We start from the raw sequence: 12,649 nt of genomic DNA, 5'->3' as shown, positions 1-12,649 counted from the left end.
GAACCAGTTGGCGGTGTTGGCGAATTTCTCGTCGTGGCGGAGCGGATAAAGCGCACGGTGTGTGCCTGTGCCTACCTGTTGCGAACCGGCAACCGTGCCTGGTCGCACGCCGATTATGCCTACGGCCGAGCGATTAATTGAGAGCCCGAGACCGGCGAACGATTTTTGGGGGGTACCGCCTTCCTTTTCCGCGCCGACGAGCGCATCGAGAGCCGGACGCTCGCGTTCCCGCGCGTAAAACGTCGTTAAACGCCGAAAGCGAACGTCTAGTTACGACGGCAAGGCGATCTGCCGCATTCCGCTGATCGCGCGCTACTTCTCTTGGTTCTACTTACCTGCATAGGCATCAACTATAGCCTTCCCCGAAACGTCCGACTGCCGCGAGATTAAAAATGCATGTATAAGATACACGCCGTCCCACGGGCCGATATTTTACTCATTCTTTTATCGGTGCCGGCCTATACGGACGTTCGGCGGAATTAGCCGCGATGTAATTGCAGTATTCAACGCTCGTGATTGACGTTTGTATCCGAACAGATCCCAGGTGTGCCACATCGATCTGACAATAAATAGTTCAACGGGTTAATCAAAGTTCGCGCCGCGGCTCCGAATAATGGCTTATACGTAAGCACCGTCGCGGCGCATATAGTTGTGCGTTTAATTACTTAATTGGATAGTTTTTTTTTGCCGCGATCGCTGCCGTATGTTGTTATACCAGCCGCCGCGCGAATTAGAACCACCGTGACGCGTGTCGGTTGGCGCATAGAGCGGTGGCGGCAATAGTAGTAACAGCAGCTGGTTTCTTACGTGCATTCAGGGTTAACGAACCGAAAATGCGTTCCTATTTTCCTGCATCGCGATTGCAAAATGATTGCAAAACATCGCGCCCCAGCGCGCCCGCACTCGTGGAATCGCGCGCGGTTATCTGTCTCCAAAAATTGGATCAGAAATCAAAGTGGAGCACACGCTTTCGCCTTTATTTGCCGAAGTAGACGAAGGAATAAAAATATGTAATATTGAAAATTCAAGTGTGTACTTTGATAAGACGCTTCTAACGATCACGCAGTGATCGTTACAAATTCATGCAAATGAAAAGAAATATTTTATTCATATTTTATGTATAATTTGCAAATAATTTTTATTTATAATAATACAATGCAAGAGATGAACAGGCGTACGGCGTATGATGATAAATACGAGCAGTAATAATTACGAAATGTTATCATAACTCCAATCGCTTCCATATGTTACAAATAAATTTACGTGCTTACGTTTGTTTATTCGTACCGTGAAATGCACATAATACTTCTCTTCTTTTGCCATATGGCTTCTGTTTTTGGCATATCACACTGAGAGAGAAAAATTTGTAGTGGTGGCAACTATAAGGGGGCAACCATACAGATTTCGTTAATAGAATTATAATATATAGTTGAGTGAACTATATTATAGTTATTGCAATTAAGTTCATGGTTAAGAGAACTAATATAAATAGTTGTAATTATTATATTATATAGCATACTATCACTATTTTTTTTATTAGTTTTCTTAACCATTAACTTGGTTGCAATAACTATAATATTGCAGTTCATTTAACTATATATTACAATTCTATTAACAAAATTTGTGTGGTTGTCCCCTTGTAGTTGCCACCACCACAATTTTTTTCTTTCGGTGTAGTACAAGCATTTGTTATTTGGTAATGATTTATAATTGTCACGAAACTGCAATATTTATATGACCGGCGAGAATGGAGTTCATTTGAATGTTAGTTTGAAAAAGCGCATTGTGCAAAGTATCTCTCTTGCTATTTTAAATTTGATAAAAAGATATTTTCAGGTACCTTCGAAATATCGTAGAATAGGCAGAAGAACGTCTTTTACGCAGCAGAATAATCGGGATGCGATGTAAAACGCGTGTGCTTGTGCAACCTTGCGTACGCACGTAAACATATTGTATATCAGTGCGCAATACAGATTTCTTGTTTCTTCGTTCCCGATCGCGTGTGCGAGGCCAAGTGTTTCTAAACAGAGTCAGTCAGACAGACGTCTCTCTCTCTCTCTCTCTTTTGAGCGAGCAACGCGTGTCGAAATATCGCTCAGTTTCTCATAATCAAGTTGTTAACGTCAATGCTGATGATGATTCTCGATTAACTTATTGTTAAAGAGTAATCAAGATCCTCGTCGAAACCCATGTGAATTGCAGCATTATAGAGATAAACAATTGATAACGTGGCGACTTGGCGAATCGATTGTACTCTGGGAGAAGCGCGTGTGCTACGCGATTATGATAACATTCTCACAAACGCGTTGTTGTCAGCTATGATTAATCGAAATTCGGTTACGTTTGCCGGTAGTTAGCGAATCGATCGTCGCGCGAAATGAACGAGAGACAAATAATTAATCGCGGATAACTCGCAGACACCGAGGACGAAGATGTATGGCGGGCTATTGTTAACGCGATGGGCTCAGAAATCCAATTCTGGTAGAGAGCAGGATAAAGGGTCGCTGCCGCCGCGTCGTTGCCGTCGTAGGGGGATGAGAACGCGATGCGTACGAGACGAGGGGAATCAGGGGTTGTACTCAGGACGTGGAGTTATTGACCTGCCGACGAGGAGCCTCTTGTTCGGGAGGAATGGCGGGCAAGAACCTTTCCGAGGTCGTTTGCGTGGCGCACGAGACGTCTCGTTGTTGTCGCCGAAGTAAAAAGGCAGAAAAAAAACTATTGGTTAGATCGATAGAGCTAGACACGCTCTTAATTTTATTTTCATTATATTTACGTCTTGAGTTTTCTGTACACTGCACAGTGATGTAAGTGTGCAAACTATATTACACGTTGTCTCGTCGTCACAATGGAACGTAGAAAATAATCGGCTTTATTCTTTCGTTGATCGATAAAGCTGAACATGCTTAACACTCTGAGTACACGATTCAACAATTTTGTCTTGTGAATTTCCCTTCTTTGAAAAACCAAGAGCACTGCAATTAGTTGTAATATTTATATCTAATTTTTTTTTAATAAACGATTATACAAATGTACTTAAACGTTAAAATGTATATAAGAAGCATTGCACAATTTTTTTATACTAATAAAAAAATAATGAAAATTTACTCAAAAATTATCGTAATTTAATGTGTGTATTTATGTGTATATTTACGCCTTGAATTTTCTGTACATCGCAATAATATGTACAAACTATACATGATCACGTTTTTACTATACAGTACTGGCCAAAATTATATCACCTTTTGATTATTTTTGAGTATAACTTATTTTAAAAGGTCCGAATCTCTATTAAATCAAAATATATTTTGATGATAAGTATAACTTACGTAAATAATAACTTCTTTATTAAAAAATGAAAATAGCAACGTGTGAAAAATTATTTTCATTTGAAATTTCCAAAATATGTAAAATTTTAATCATAATTAATTTTTAGTCATAGCAAGTATAAATAATGTGGAATATTAAATTTAACTGTTAAAACTATGTTGTCTTGGTAAAATCAATGATTGTGACACGAAAAACAAAAAAGCACAAAAGTGCGACTATAAAAAAAATTAATAAAAAATTTGAAGATTATAGTATATGTCATCAAATCTTATTACACTTTATATACAAGATATATCTTTCATCAAGTGTTTACTATAAAATTTTAAGTGCATTTGATACACTTCGATAAAAGTTATGTTTCAAAAATCGAAAGGTGATATAATTTTGTCCGGTACTGTGTATATATATATATATATTTTTTTTTTTTATAATATAGGTTAACATTGCGTGTCACGGTTTCGAAATTTTTGCCATCTCTTAAACCTAATACGATCGTCAATTATTTTCGTAAACATTCTTACGAATGAATTTGATCGTGGATATCAAACCATCTTTCCTCCGTCGTCTCTTTGCATTTTCTGCTTCTCGCATTGCATTTTCGATCAACGATGCTAACGACTCGCATCGACTCAGGGGGCAATGAGCGACGATGAAATTTCACTTCGACACGGGGGAGAAGGATTCTCAGAAGGAAATATTATACTTAGTCCTATCAAACACTATACAATGCACGGACGTTGGCGATTCTTGTTAATTCTAGAATATCCTTGAGTGGATCCCTGCTGAGTTGTCTCGTGTCGCTTTGTCGAACCCCCGCTGTCGAACAATCCTTTTGTCCTACAAATATTTTCTTGGAGGCTAAGGAAAACGTTCGCACACTCTTAATAGATCCGCTGCTCCTTTCTATATGCGTCGATGTGCAGAATGGAAACGTTCAGAGTGACAATGGCGATTCTAAGCGCACTTTCGAATAATAACGGCAGTTATTAGAATAATTAAAACTGTAATGGATCCCTTTATTGAGTGAAAGCGACCGAGCGAGGCGACGCTTGATTATTTCGTCGCGTTTATGTAACACATCGTGGAAATATAATTGCCTGCCTTATTACGCCGTGGGTACCCCCCTGCCTCACATACACATACGTGGGTGATCTGCAACGACACTCCGTTTGTCATGCAAGCGTGACATAGTGTCGGCCGTAAAATTTTCGCCGCCGCGTGACCGTAATGGACTTATCGGCCGCCGTCTAATGCCACCGTCGCTTTTTCCGCGAGCCAACCAAAGTGTAACCGCGAATTATCGTCGGTCGAAGTTCCTTGACGATGAGGAATTATCGTCGGATCAGTGAAAGCATATCACTCCGCACGTCGGCCGATCTGGAACACGAGAGAAAGACAGAGAGAGAGAGAGAGAGAAAGGGAGAATTAAACACGTCAATTGCAAAGTTTGTTTTAGATACGCCATCTTTCGCGTCATTTAAATCATTTCGTACGAATTCAAATGCACGAATCTTTGCAATTTCGCGAAAGATCTCGCTCGCGGTCACTCGTGTTAAACGAAGTTGGACAAGTTTTTCTTTCTTTGTTCTTTTTTTTTTTTGCAAATCAACGTGACACTTTGGATTTCGCCATTTTTCTTTCGATGAAAATCGCGAGTGGGGAGGGGGCGAAAGTTTGTACATGGTTATTAGAGTGTTTTACACGCCAAAGGATTGGAAATGAAAGTATGTGAAATTACAGGGCAAGATTGCTTGCGCGATCGCCGCGGGAAAGAAGGAAATCATTTTTCACCTGCGCGAGCTCGGCACTCTCGCAGCTCGCCGGCCGCTACTCAAAGGTCAATCTCGGCCGACCCAGCGCGCCCGAGTAAACGCGATCTTCCGCGACGCGATTAATTTTCTCGCGTGCCCGTCGCGCTCGCGCGCATGTAGGTACGTCTCCCCTGACAAGCTTCGAGCCGACGACGAGTTGAAACTGCCTAAGCTCCGCACGTACTAAATATCGTAAGCGCATCAACGCCGCGCGGACGATAGCATTAGCAAATCATAGACACGAGTCTAATGCGCGTCTAATGAGAATCGACGGACGTATGTACGTGGGATACGTAAAAGCGGAATGCCTCTTTCCCCGCTCGTTGGATAGGATCGTTAGATATCGTCGTATTGGCATTCCTGCGAAAGAAGGATCGACTCGTCCAAATTATCTCGAATCGATCCGTAATAAACGCGAGAAAGCTATCATTCTTCTGCCTTTCCTCCTGCGTCTCCGGCCATAAACAATGATGGCCCCGCGAGGAGAAGCGATCACTTTATCACGTTTAGAACGAAGCTCTTCCTTTGGCCGATCTACTGCTCTCCCTTTCCAAATCTATCGCCAAGAGACAAGAGGCGCATATGCGTAAAAGAGTCACCGTCCACCCGTTTGCGCGATATAACGCAACTCGCAGCGCGCGGTTACGAGATCATGCGCCGCAATTTCACGCGGTCGCAAAACACGCGTTCCACGCTCACCTTTATGCGGGCACAATCGCACGCGCTCGCGCTTCGCCAATTACCAGTCGCTCGTTGTTCGTACGACCAAGTTGGACGAGCGCGATAGGTAACGACGGCCGAGTAATTACGCTAATCGATCCCACGTTCGCATCGACTGTTGTAACGCTCCGCGCGATAAGCGTCCGCGACTAGAATTCTACATGATGCGATTTCATTTCTCAATCCTCCTTTCGTGTGGCTTGTCAACCTCCAAAAAATTACTGGCGTTGACGCAGTTTGATATCCTGTTGCGCATCGTCACACTGAGAGAAATCGTTTGGTAAGATCAACTGGCGTTTGATCGAATAGTGATTGGGTCAATTGAATTTTGTAGTTACTGGTACCAAAAAGAAACTTGGTTACATTTGACAAAACTTTTTGTATGAATTTGTTGTATGAAAATTAATTATTTGCTTAAGGCTACAAATTGTAGTAATTATAACTCATTTGTGATCACTGTTCAATCAAACATTAGTTGATTTTATCAAACATTTCTTTCAGGTGGCACAATTTTTTACAATTTTAAGAGCAATCGCTTACAGCCGTCAGTATAAAAGATTAGAGAAAAGCAATTTAATGGCGGCACTTTGCGACTCGTTAATCCTTTAACTCTTTGTTACGTAGCCATTTACTATTTGATCAATCCATCTTTACGAAGAAAATAACTAACCTTGATTTTTATCTGTTTCAGAATAATATCAACGAGAAACCTAATATACAGTTCCTAGGAAATGAAGGGGTGAGTGAAAAAAAGCAATTTTTCTTTCCTCTTTAACGACAGTTATGCGTAATCATGCGCGAAACCTGCGTGAGAATTGCGACACTGAATCCGACGGTGTTATCGGTCGATCACGTGAAAAGATAGGAGCAGATTAGAGATAGAGCGTTCGTGGATCGCAAACAAATATCGAGATTTTAAATTTTCCATCGAAAGGAAAGAAAACGAGGTTCCACCTCTTGGCTCGTGGAAAAACGGTGTTTCTCTGCTCTCTTAGAACGTTTGCCAAAATTATTCGCTACGTTACAGTTAACCATGTAAGCCATTGGGTTTCCGCGAATCGCTGTTTAGTGCCTGTAGCGATCCATATAACAATTTCTTTTCGACTTGCACGATCGCAAGACGCAGTGACATAAAGCCAATCGTATGCATTCGCGCCTTCGTGAATCAACCTGTACATTCGTCCCAGAAATTTCGAAATGAAACGCGGTAAAAGGACTGTCGGATCTCCACCGGTTACTTAAAATCCTGTACAATGTTCGAGTGGGAGGAGTTGTAGAGCGAAGGAGAGAAGAACGGTGAAATTTTCTTTCGGCGAAAAAAAAAGTGAGAGTGAGAGGTGTGCGAGTGCTGCTTCGTCGACACACGTCGGCGTTTTTCTGTTAATTTAACAACGCCAACCAACGATCGGCGGCAATCAATTACTTTAGCAAAATATTTTACTTTACGTTAGGCTTCGATCAAAAGACGGACGAGCTGAGGGAATTTACTTTCTTCACATTTTACGGATACATTTTGTATATCCGTACAAACTTTTACTCGTCTATTTGAATATCTACGCATCACACGACGATGATCGGGCGTATCGCTTGAAAAAGATCTCGCGACTCCGCGCAGCCGACGTCAAGAGCTGGATCTCTCAGTCGGCCGAGCGGTCGCGAGATCACGTGTATGTGTATGTGTGTATACGTGTGTTCGTCACGGCTCTACACACCGCAGGTTTCCTCGGTGAAGGCGATCGAGGTCGTCTGAGCAAGGTTATACACCATTTTCTCTCGTCGCCACCGCCGCCGCCCGCCGCCGATCGGTCTTTTAAACCTTCCTAAACTCTGCGAATATCTATACTTTTGCCATGTGGAAAAACGTAAGAAAAAAATATTATTTTCGGTATTTATATTTGATATGCGTCGGTCTGTTAATTTATTTTCTATCAATTAAAGCTTGAATCAGTTGTAGAAGTATTAACGGGAACGCACCTCAAAATTTAATTAAATTAGATGCATTACGAAAGGAGGACTAAGATCTTTTAGCACGTTGATTGGTATACGTCTCCGAACTGATGATACGATATTAATGTTCTTTGCAAGTGTCGATTATGTAATTACTTTATCTCTACATTTTGTCTGAAAAAGACAACTAGAATTAATTTGCGTAACTCATCATGTCGGCGCACGGTTTAGGTCTTGACTCAAATTTAACTAATACTGCAGTTGACCGAAGTTGATGAAATCCATCTTTTTATCGGTCCGATAAAAACTGAACCATTGGTGCGCGTTATGGCGAATTGTTTATTCTTACTCGATGGGAAAAAAAAGACGGCCTTCGGGCTGGACGATGCTTAAAAAGAGTGCTGTACCACGTAACTGCCGTATGCTCACTGACGTTCCTTAACGACAGCAGCGGCTGATTGTCGATACGAAATCTCTCCCGATGATCTGGAGGTAATTGACCTGCTCTCCTCGTCCTTCGTCGCCTTGCTCTCGGGTGTGGTCGTCGTTATATCGCTCGCCTGCATTATAACGGATCGTACGATGCTAAATTCGACGTGATGAATCTGTCATCAGTTCCAACTAGATCAAAAAAATCGATCGCATCGATCGAGAGAGCGTATCCGAGCGTAGAGCGTTCGTGCTCGACTTTTTTTTTAATCTTAAATTCGTCGAGTTGTAACTCGATTGATTTCTTCTTTTGTAGAGATTATTTACGTAATTAATTCTAAATTGTAATTAATTCTTGAGACTTAGGTTGGAAAAAAATGATTCTGATGTCGAATCTACGAGAATACTAGGAAAACAGAGAGAATAAATTTTGCGGGAATTTGAAAATTTCTTGGAAACTTTTGGCTCGTGTCGTTCATTATTCTCTTGGCGCTTTATTATGTCGAGTTAATGGCAATTTGTTATTTATTCATATACTCACGTTTTCCAGATAATAGACGAAAAGTCATCATTTTCTTTTTCACTTCTCATGTCACTAAGACGGCATGAGAGAGAACTCGTATAAAACTCGCGTTCTATTCTATTCTGACCTTTGACAATCTTCCACTGTTAAAGATCCTGAAGATCAATGCGTCACCGTTGACCTTTGCTCAAGTAGCTACGGCAAGACAATGCCTTAGGGCCCACATTCGACAGCGTTGTCTGGAAATTTATTTCTTAAGGACAACTCGTCACGAACGTTATTTCGCGAATCCTCGGGGAACAGCGGCAGAATACGCATCAATAATTTCCCAACAGCACAGCTGAATGTTTCAATTATATAATTACTATAAACAATTTATTGCTTGTTTGTTGTATCCAATAATTTCTTACATCTCACTTCTTGGCGATTAAATGATTAATTGCATTTTTTCCTGGGGAAAAGCAGACATTTGCTATTTTTTTTTTTTTTTTTTTTTTTTGCAATAAACTTGAATCGAACTTTGAATAACATTTTTCCTGACTAAAAGAAATTTGGTTTTCTTTTCGATATTGCCTCGAACTACGATCATCGTTTTCATCTTTATTTTCCGTTCCGGGGCCACGGGTGCCAGGAACGCGGAGCGATTATTCCAGTATAATTCGCCGTTTAACGGACGTCCTTGTCGCGACTGACGCACTGAGGGAGAACCGATCTCCGCTCGGGCCTTCTCTGTACAACACCCGTGTCTGGATCGTGCAGCAGGCAGACCAGGCGCAGCGCAACGCGCGCATTTGTATTGTCCGTGTATGCATGTGTGTGCGTGTGTGCATACACAATGCGATTTCATGTGTAGCAGCAATGCTCGGCACGATCGGGCACGATACGTGCGCGACAATCGATCGACGACGATCAGGCCTGCCCGATACGTAGAAACATACGACTTTGACACGTATATATCGCGCGTCACGTCGTTTCTCGTATCCTCTCCCTCACCCTCTCTCTTTCGATCGCGGATCTCGCCACTCGCCTCCTCGTCGTCGTAATTTTATTATCATGAACGCGGGGAGTCTCTGCATTTTATACGAGACACAGTTTCGCGATAGCGGCCGTCTTTTTTTATTTTTTCGTTTTCGCAGATTCGTGTGCGTTCGATAGTTGCGCACGTGCTCGATCGCGCATTATGTGTATACGTGTATGCGTGCGAACGCTCGCCTTCACATTGTTGCCTTTCACTCGGTTTCTTAGAGCACTCGCTTACATGTATGTACGTATTATACGTACGTACATGTGCAAAATGCATATACAGATGTAGATTTTACGCCCAGGAATGGCGCGTTGTTACCGCGACTGTCGATCTTCGGAGAGTACGGAAGAGTTTCGCGTTCCGCGAACTCGTTACACGGACGTGTTCCGTGCGGAGATTCGGAAGACACTCTCTTTCCCGGTACGGGATGCTGTGTGCCGAGAACGAAAGAGAACGTTTCCGCGAATACTCCGATTTTCGCCGAAGCACTCTTGACACTTTGACTCGTGACGTTCGGGGTTTCGATTGTCCCGCGTTAAACGCAAGCTCACGCGTCGATATTTACTGCGAAGATTTCGGCACTTGGCAATAAGGTTATCGTTCGCGATAATGAAGTCGTTGAGTTCCGAGAAATTTCTCCGATCCGTCACGAATGTCCGATCGATCAGACATTCGATCCAATCATGGGTGATTTTGTAAACTTTGTTTTCACCGATTGCACAAGTGCGCAAGGCAATGGCGTGAGTCAACTCTCGTTACGTTATACGTGGCAAAAAAAAAAAAGAACTTTTACAATGTAGAATGCGGTTGTTTCTTTCCCGCAGTAATATTGCCGGGCGAGTGGAATTGAATCGGATTAAAGCTGAAAATCGACATCTGTGGAAAGATACATGACATTTGAACGTCGAAGTGACGATTGAATTGAAGCGAATCAAAAGCGAGGCAGTGCGCGAATGCCGATTCGATAAACGCGGGCGACCTCTTTGCAATCCTGCACGTCGTTAAAAGCTAAAGGACACACGACGTTTGCCTTCGGGGGCCAATTACGAGACGGAAGTTGTTCCTTTGCGCGTTGTTGTCTCCTCGGTGAGCGTTTCCTCCTTGAACCTCCGTTTACATACGTCCGCGCGCGCACGTGTAACGCGCGTGTAATACGTAAATGTACGTGAATACACGATTTTCCGGTCTAAGGTGGTATTGCATCGCGCCGCGATCAGTCGCGACTGACACGAAACGTCGCTGCCGTAACAGTTACTTTTACGCGTGACCCACTTGCCATTCTAGTAGTCGAATCTAAGTATCGTAATGAGAAGTGGGACGTCCTGAAATCATTCGGCGGGGCACCGCGACGCAACCCTAAAACGAAGGTCGTCCACTCGCGGCATTCAGAAGGTCGAATGCGATCTCGCACGAGTAACGCGTAGAAATCATTCTTTTTTTTTTTCTTTTTTTTTTCATGCGAGTCACGCATAGATGAAGCGATATCGTAGAAGAATAGAACTCGTAATGCCACTTTAATTAACCTATAACATCGTAATATCGTTGAGATGGGTATCGGCGCTTTTTGATATGATTACCGACTTGCTTCTAATTATTTTTATGCGGGCGGTAAATTTATAGGCCGCGCTGTAAATTTATAAACGCGAAAATGGCCACCTCGCGATTAATTTGTATTCAGAATATGTCGGCGAGGAATGTCAGCGGTATATCTGTCCGCGTATAAAAGTTGGCGCGATTGTAGAATGTTGCTCGGCGTTATCGCATTAAAAATCGTTGGATCTAAGCGCTGAGCCTTGGAAGGTGGGACGATTATCCTGGCGTACCGAATGCGCGCGAATTGTATATCGACGTTGATATTAAAGCAGCGAGACGAGGCCGCGCAATTGCCTTCGTCGACGAGTGACCTTTACTCTCCGATGCACTCTCGACTTCTGATCCACCAATATGTATCGCGGAGCGCGCGCGCGACGCGCAAATGGATCGATTAATTTTGAGAATTGTTCGAGATGAAATATCCACAGTGACAATTTGTCGAGACGGCGAGACGAGAAAAACTGTACGGCCTGAAAAAGAAATCTTTTTCTGCGTTGAAATTCTCCTCCATTGCATTTGTGCTCGAGGTAGAATGTTAAAGAGACCGTAAGATTACATTTACATTTGACGAAGAATGTTAAAAACGTCGGGGTGTGTCGCAAGAGAGCGACGGCTGTAAAAAATGTTTAATGAAACGAAAATATGGTAATGATTCGCGGTATACTAGTTATATTAAATCAGCGAATACATTTAATTATATACATATCTTTCATCATGTTGCGTCAAATTTGAAATACCGAATGCAATTATAATATGAATGTCGTGAGAGCTGATTTTTTATTCATATTTACGCATAAATGTAAGACGATTATTTTTAACATTAAAACAAAATCGAAATACGGAAGATTCGATTCAATAATTTACGGGCTGGTATTTATAGTTTTGAATTTTCAATCTTTGCTTAAAAGCGTAATTAGTTACAGATTTATTCGTTTTCTTTCTCAATCGAAAATGATTTACCGGCCCTAGATTGTGGACTCGTTTATATCGTGTCCATTCTCGTTCTTTTCGGAATTTAATTACGATTTTATCTAGCGCGAGAGATTTGGGAATCTCTGCCGAGAGAAAATTGGCTCGAAATTAAAGCGCGAAAAAATCCCCGAATGAAAGAAGCGGAACGATAGTTCTAGGACACGGTGTAGGTGCGTCTTTATCGTAACGGCCTTGCGCGTATGTAGGCGACCGCAAGCGGCGATATGCGGGTGTTACGCTCTTCAACATCTCTTTTTTTTTTCCCCTTCCCCCCCCCCTCGTTTACGCTTTTCATTCACG

The 12,649-nt window shown here is 42.3% G+C and overlaps 1 protein-coding gene across 1 annotated transcript in view; it reads left to right on the top strand.

Moving 5' to 3' along the window:
* LOC105194480 (RNA polymerase II elongation factor Ell) overlaps positions 1 to 12,649 on the top strand; it is a 75,603-nt gene that overhangs the window by 20,153 nt on the left and 42,801 nt on the right. Inside the window, exon 2 of the mRNA XM_026136620.2 lies at positions 6,553 to 6,600. Coding sequence (XP_025992405.2) covers positions 6,553 to 6,600 — 48 coding nt within the window. The remainder of the gene's footprint in view (positions 1 to 6,552; positions 6,601 to 12,649) is intronic.

Source organism: Solenopsis invicta, chromosome 14 (assembly GCF_016802725.1).
Source record: "Solenopsis invicta isolate M01_SB chromosome 14, UNIL_Sinv_3.0, whole genome shotgun sequence".
Taxonomy (NCBI): Eukaryota; Metazoa; Arthropoda; class Insecta; order Hymenoptera; family Formicidae; genus Solenopsis; species Solenopsis invicta.
The sequence above is the reverse complement of the archived record's forward strand: the minus strand, read 5'-3'. Positions and strand labels throughout refer to the sequence as shown.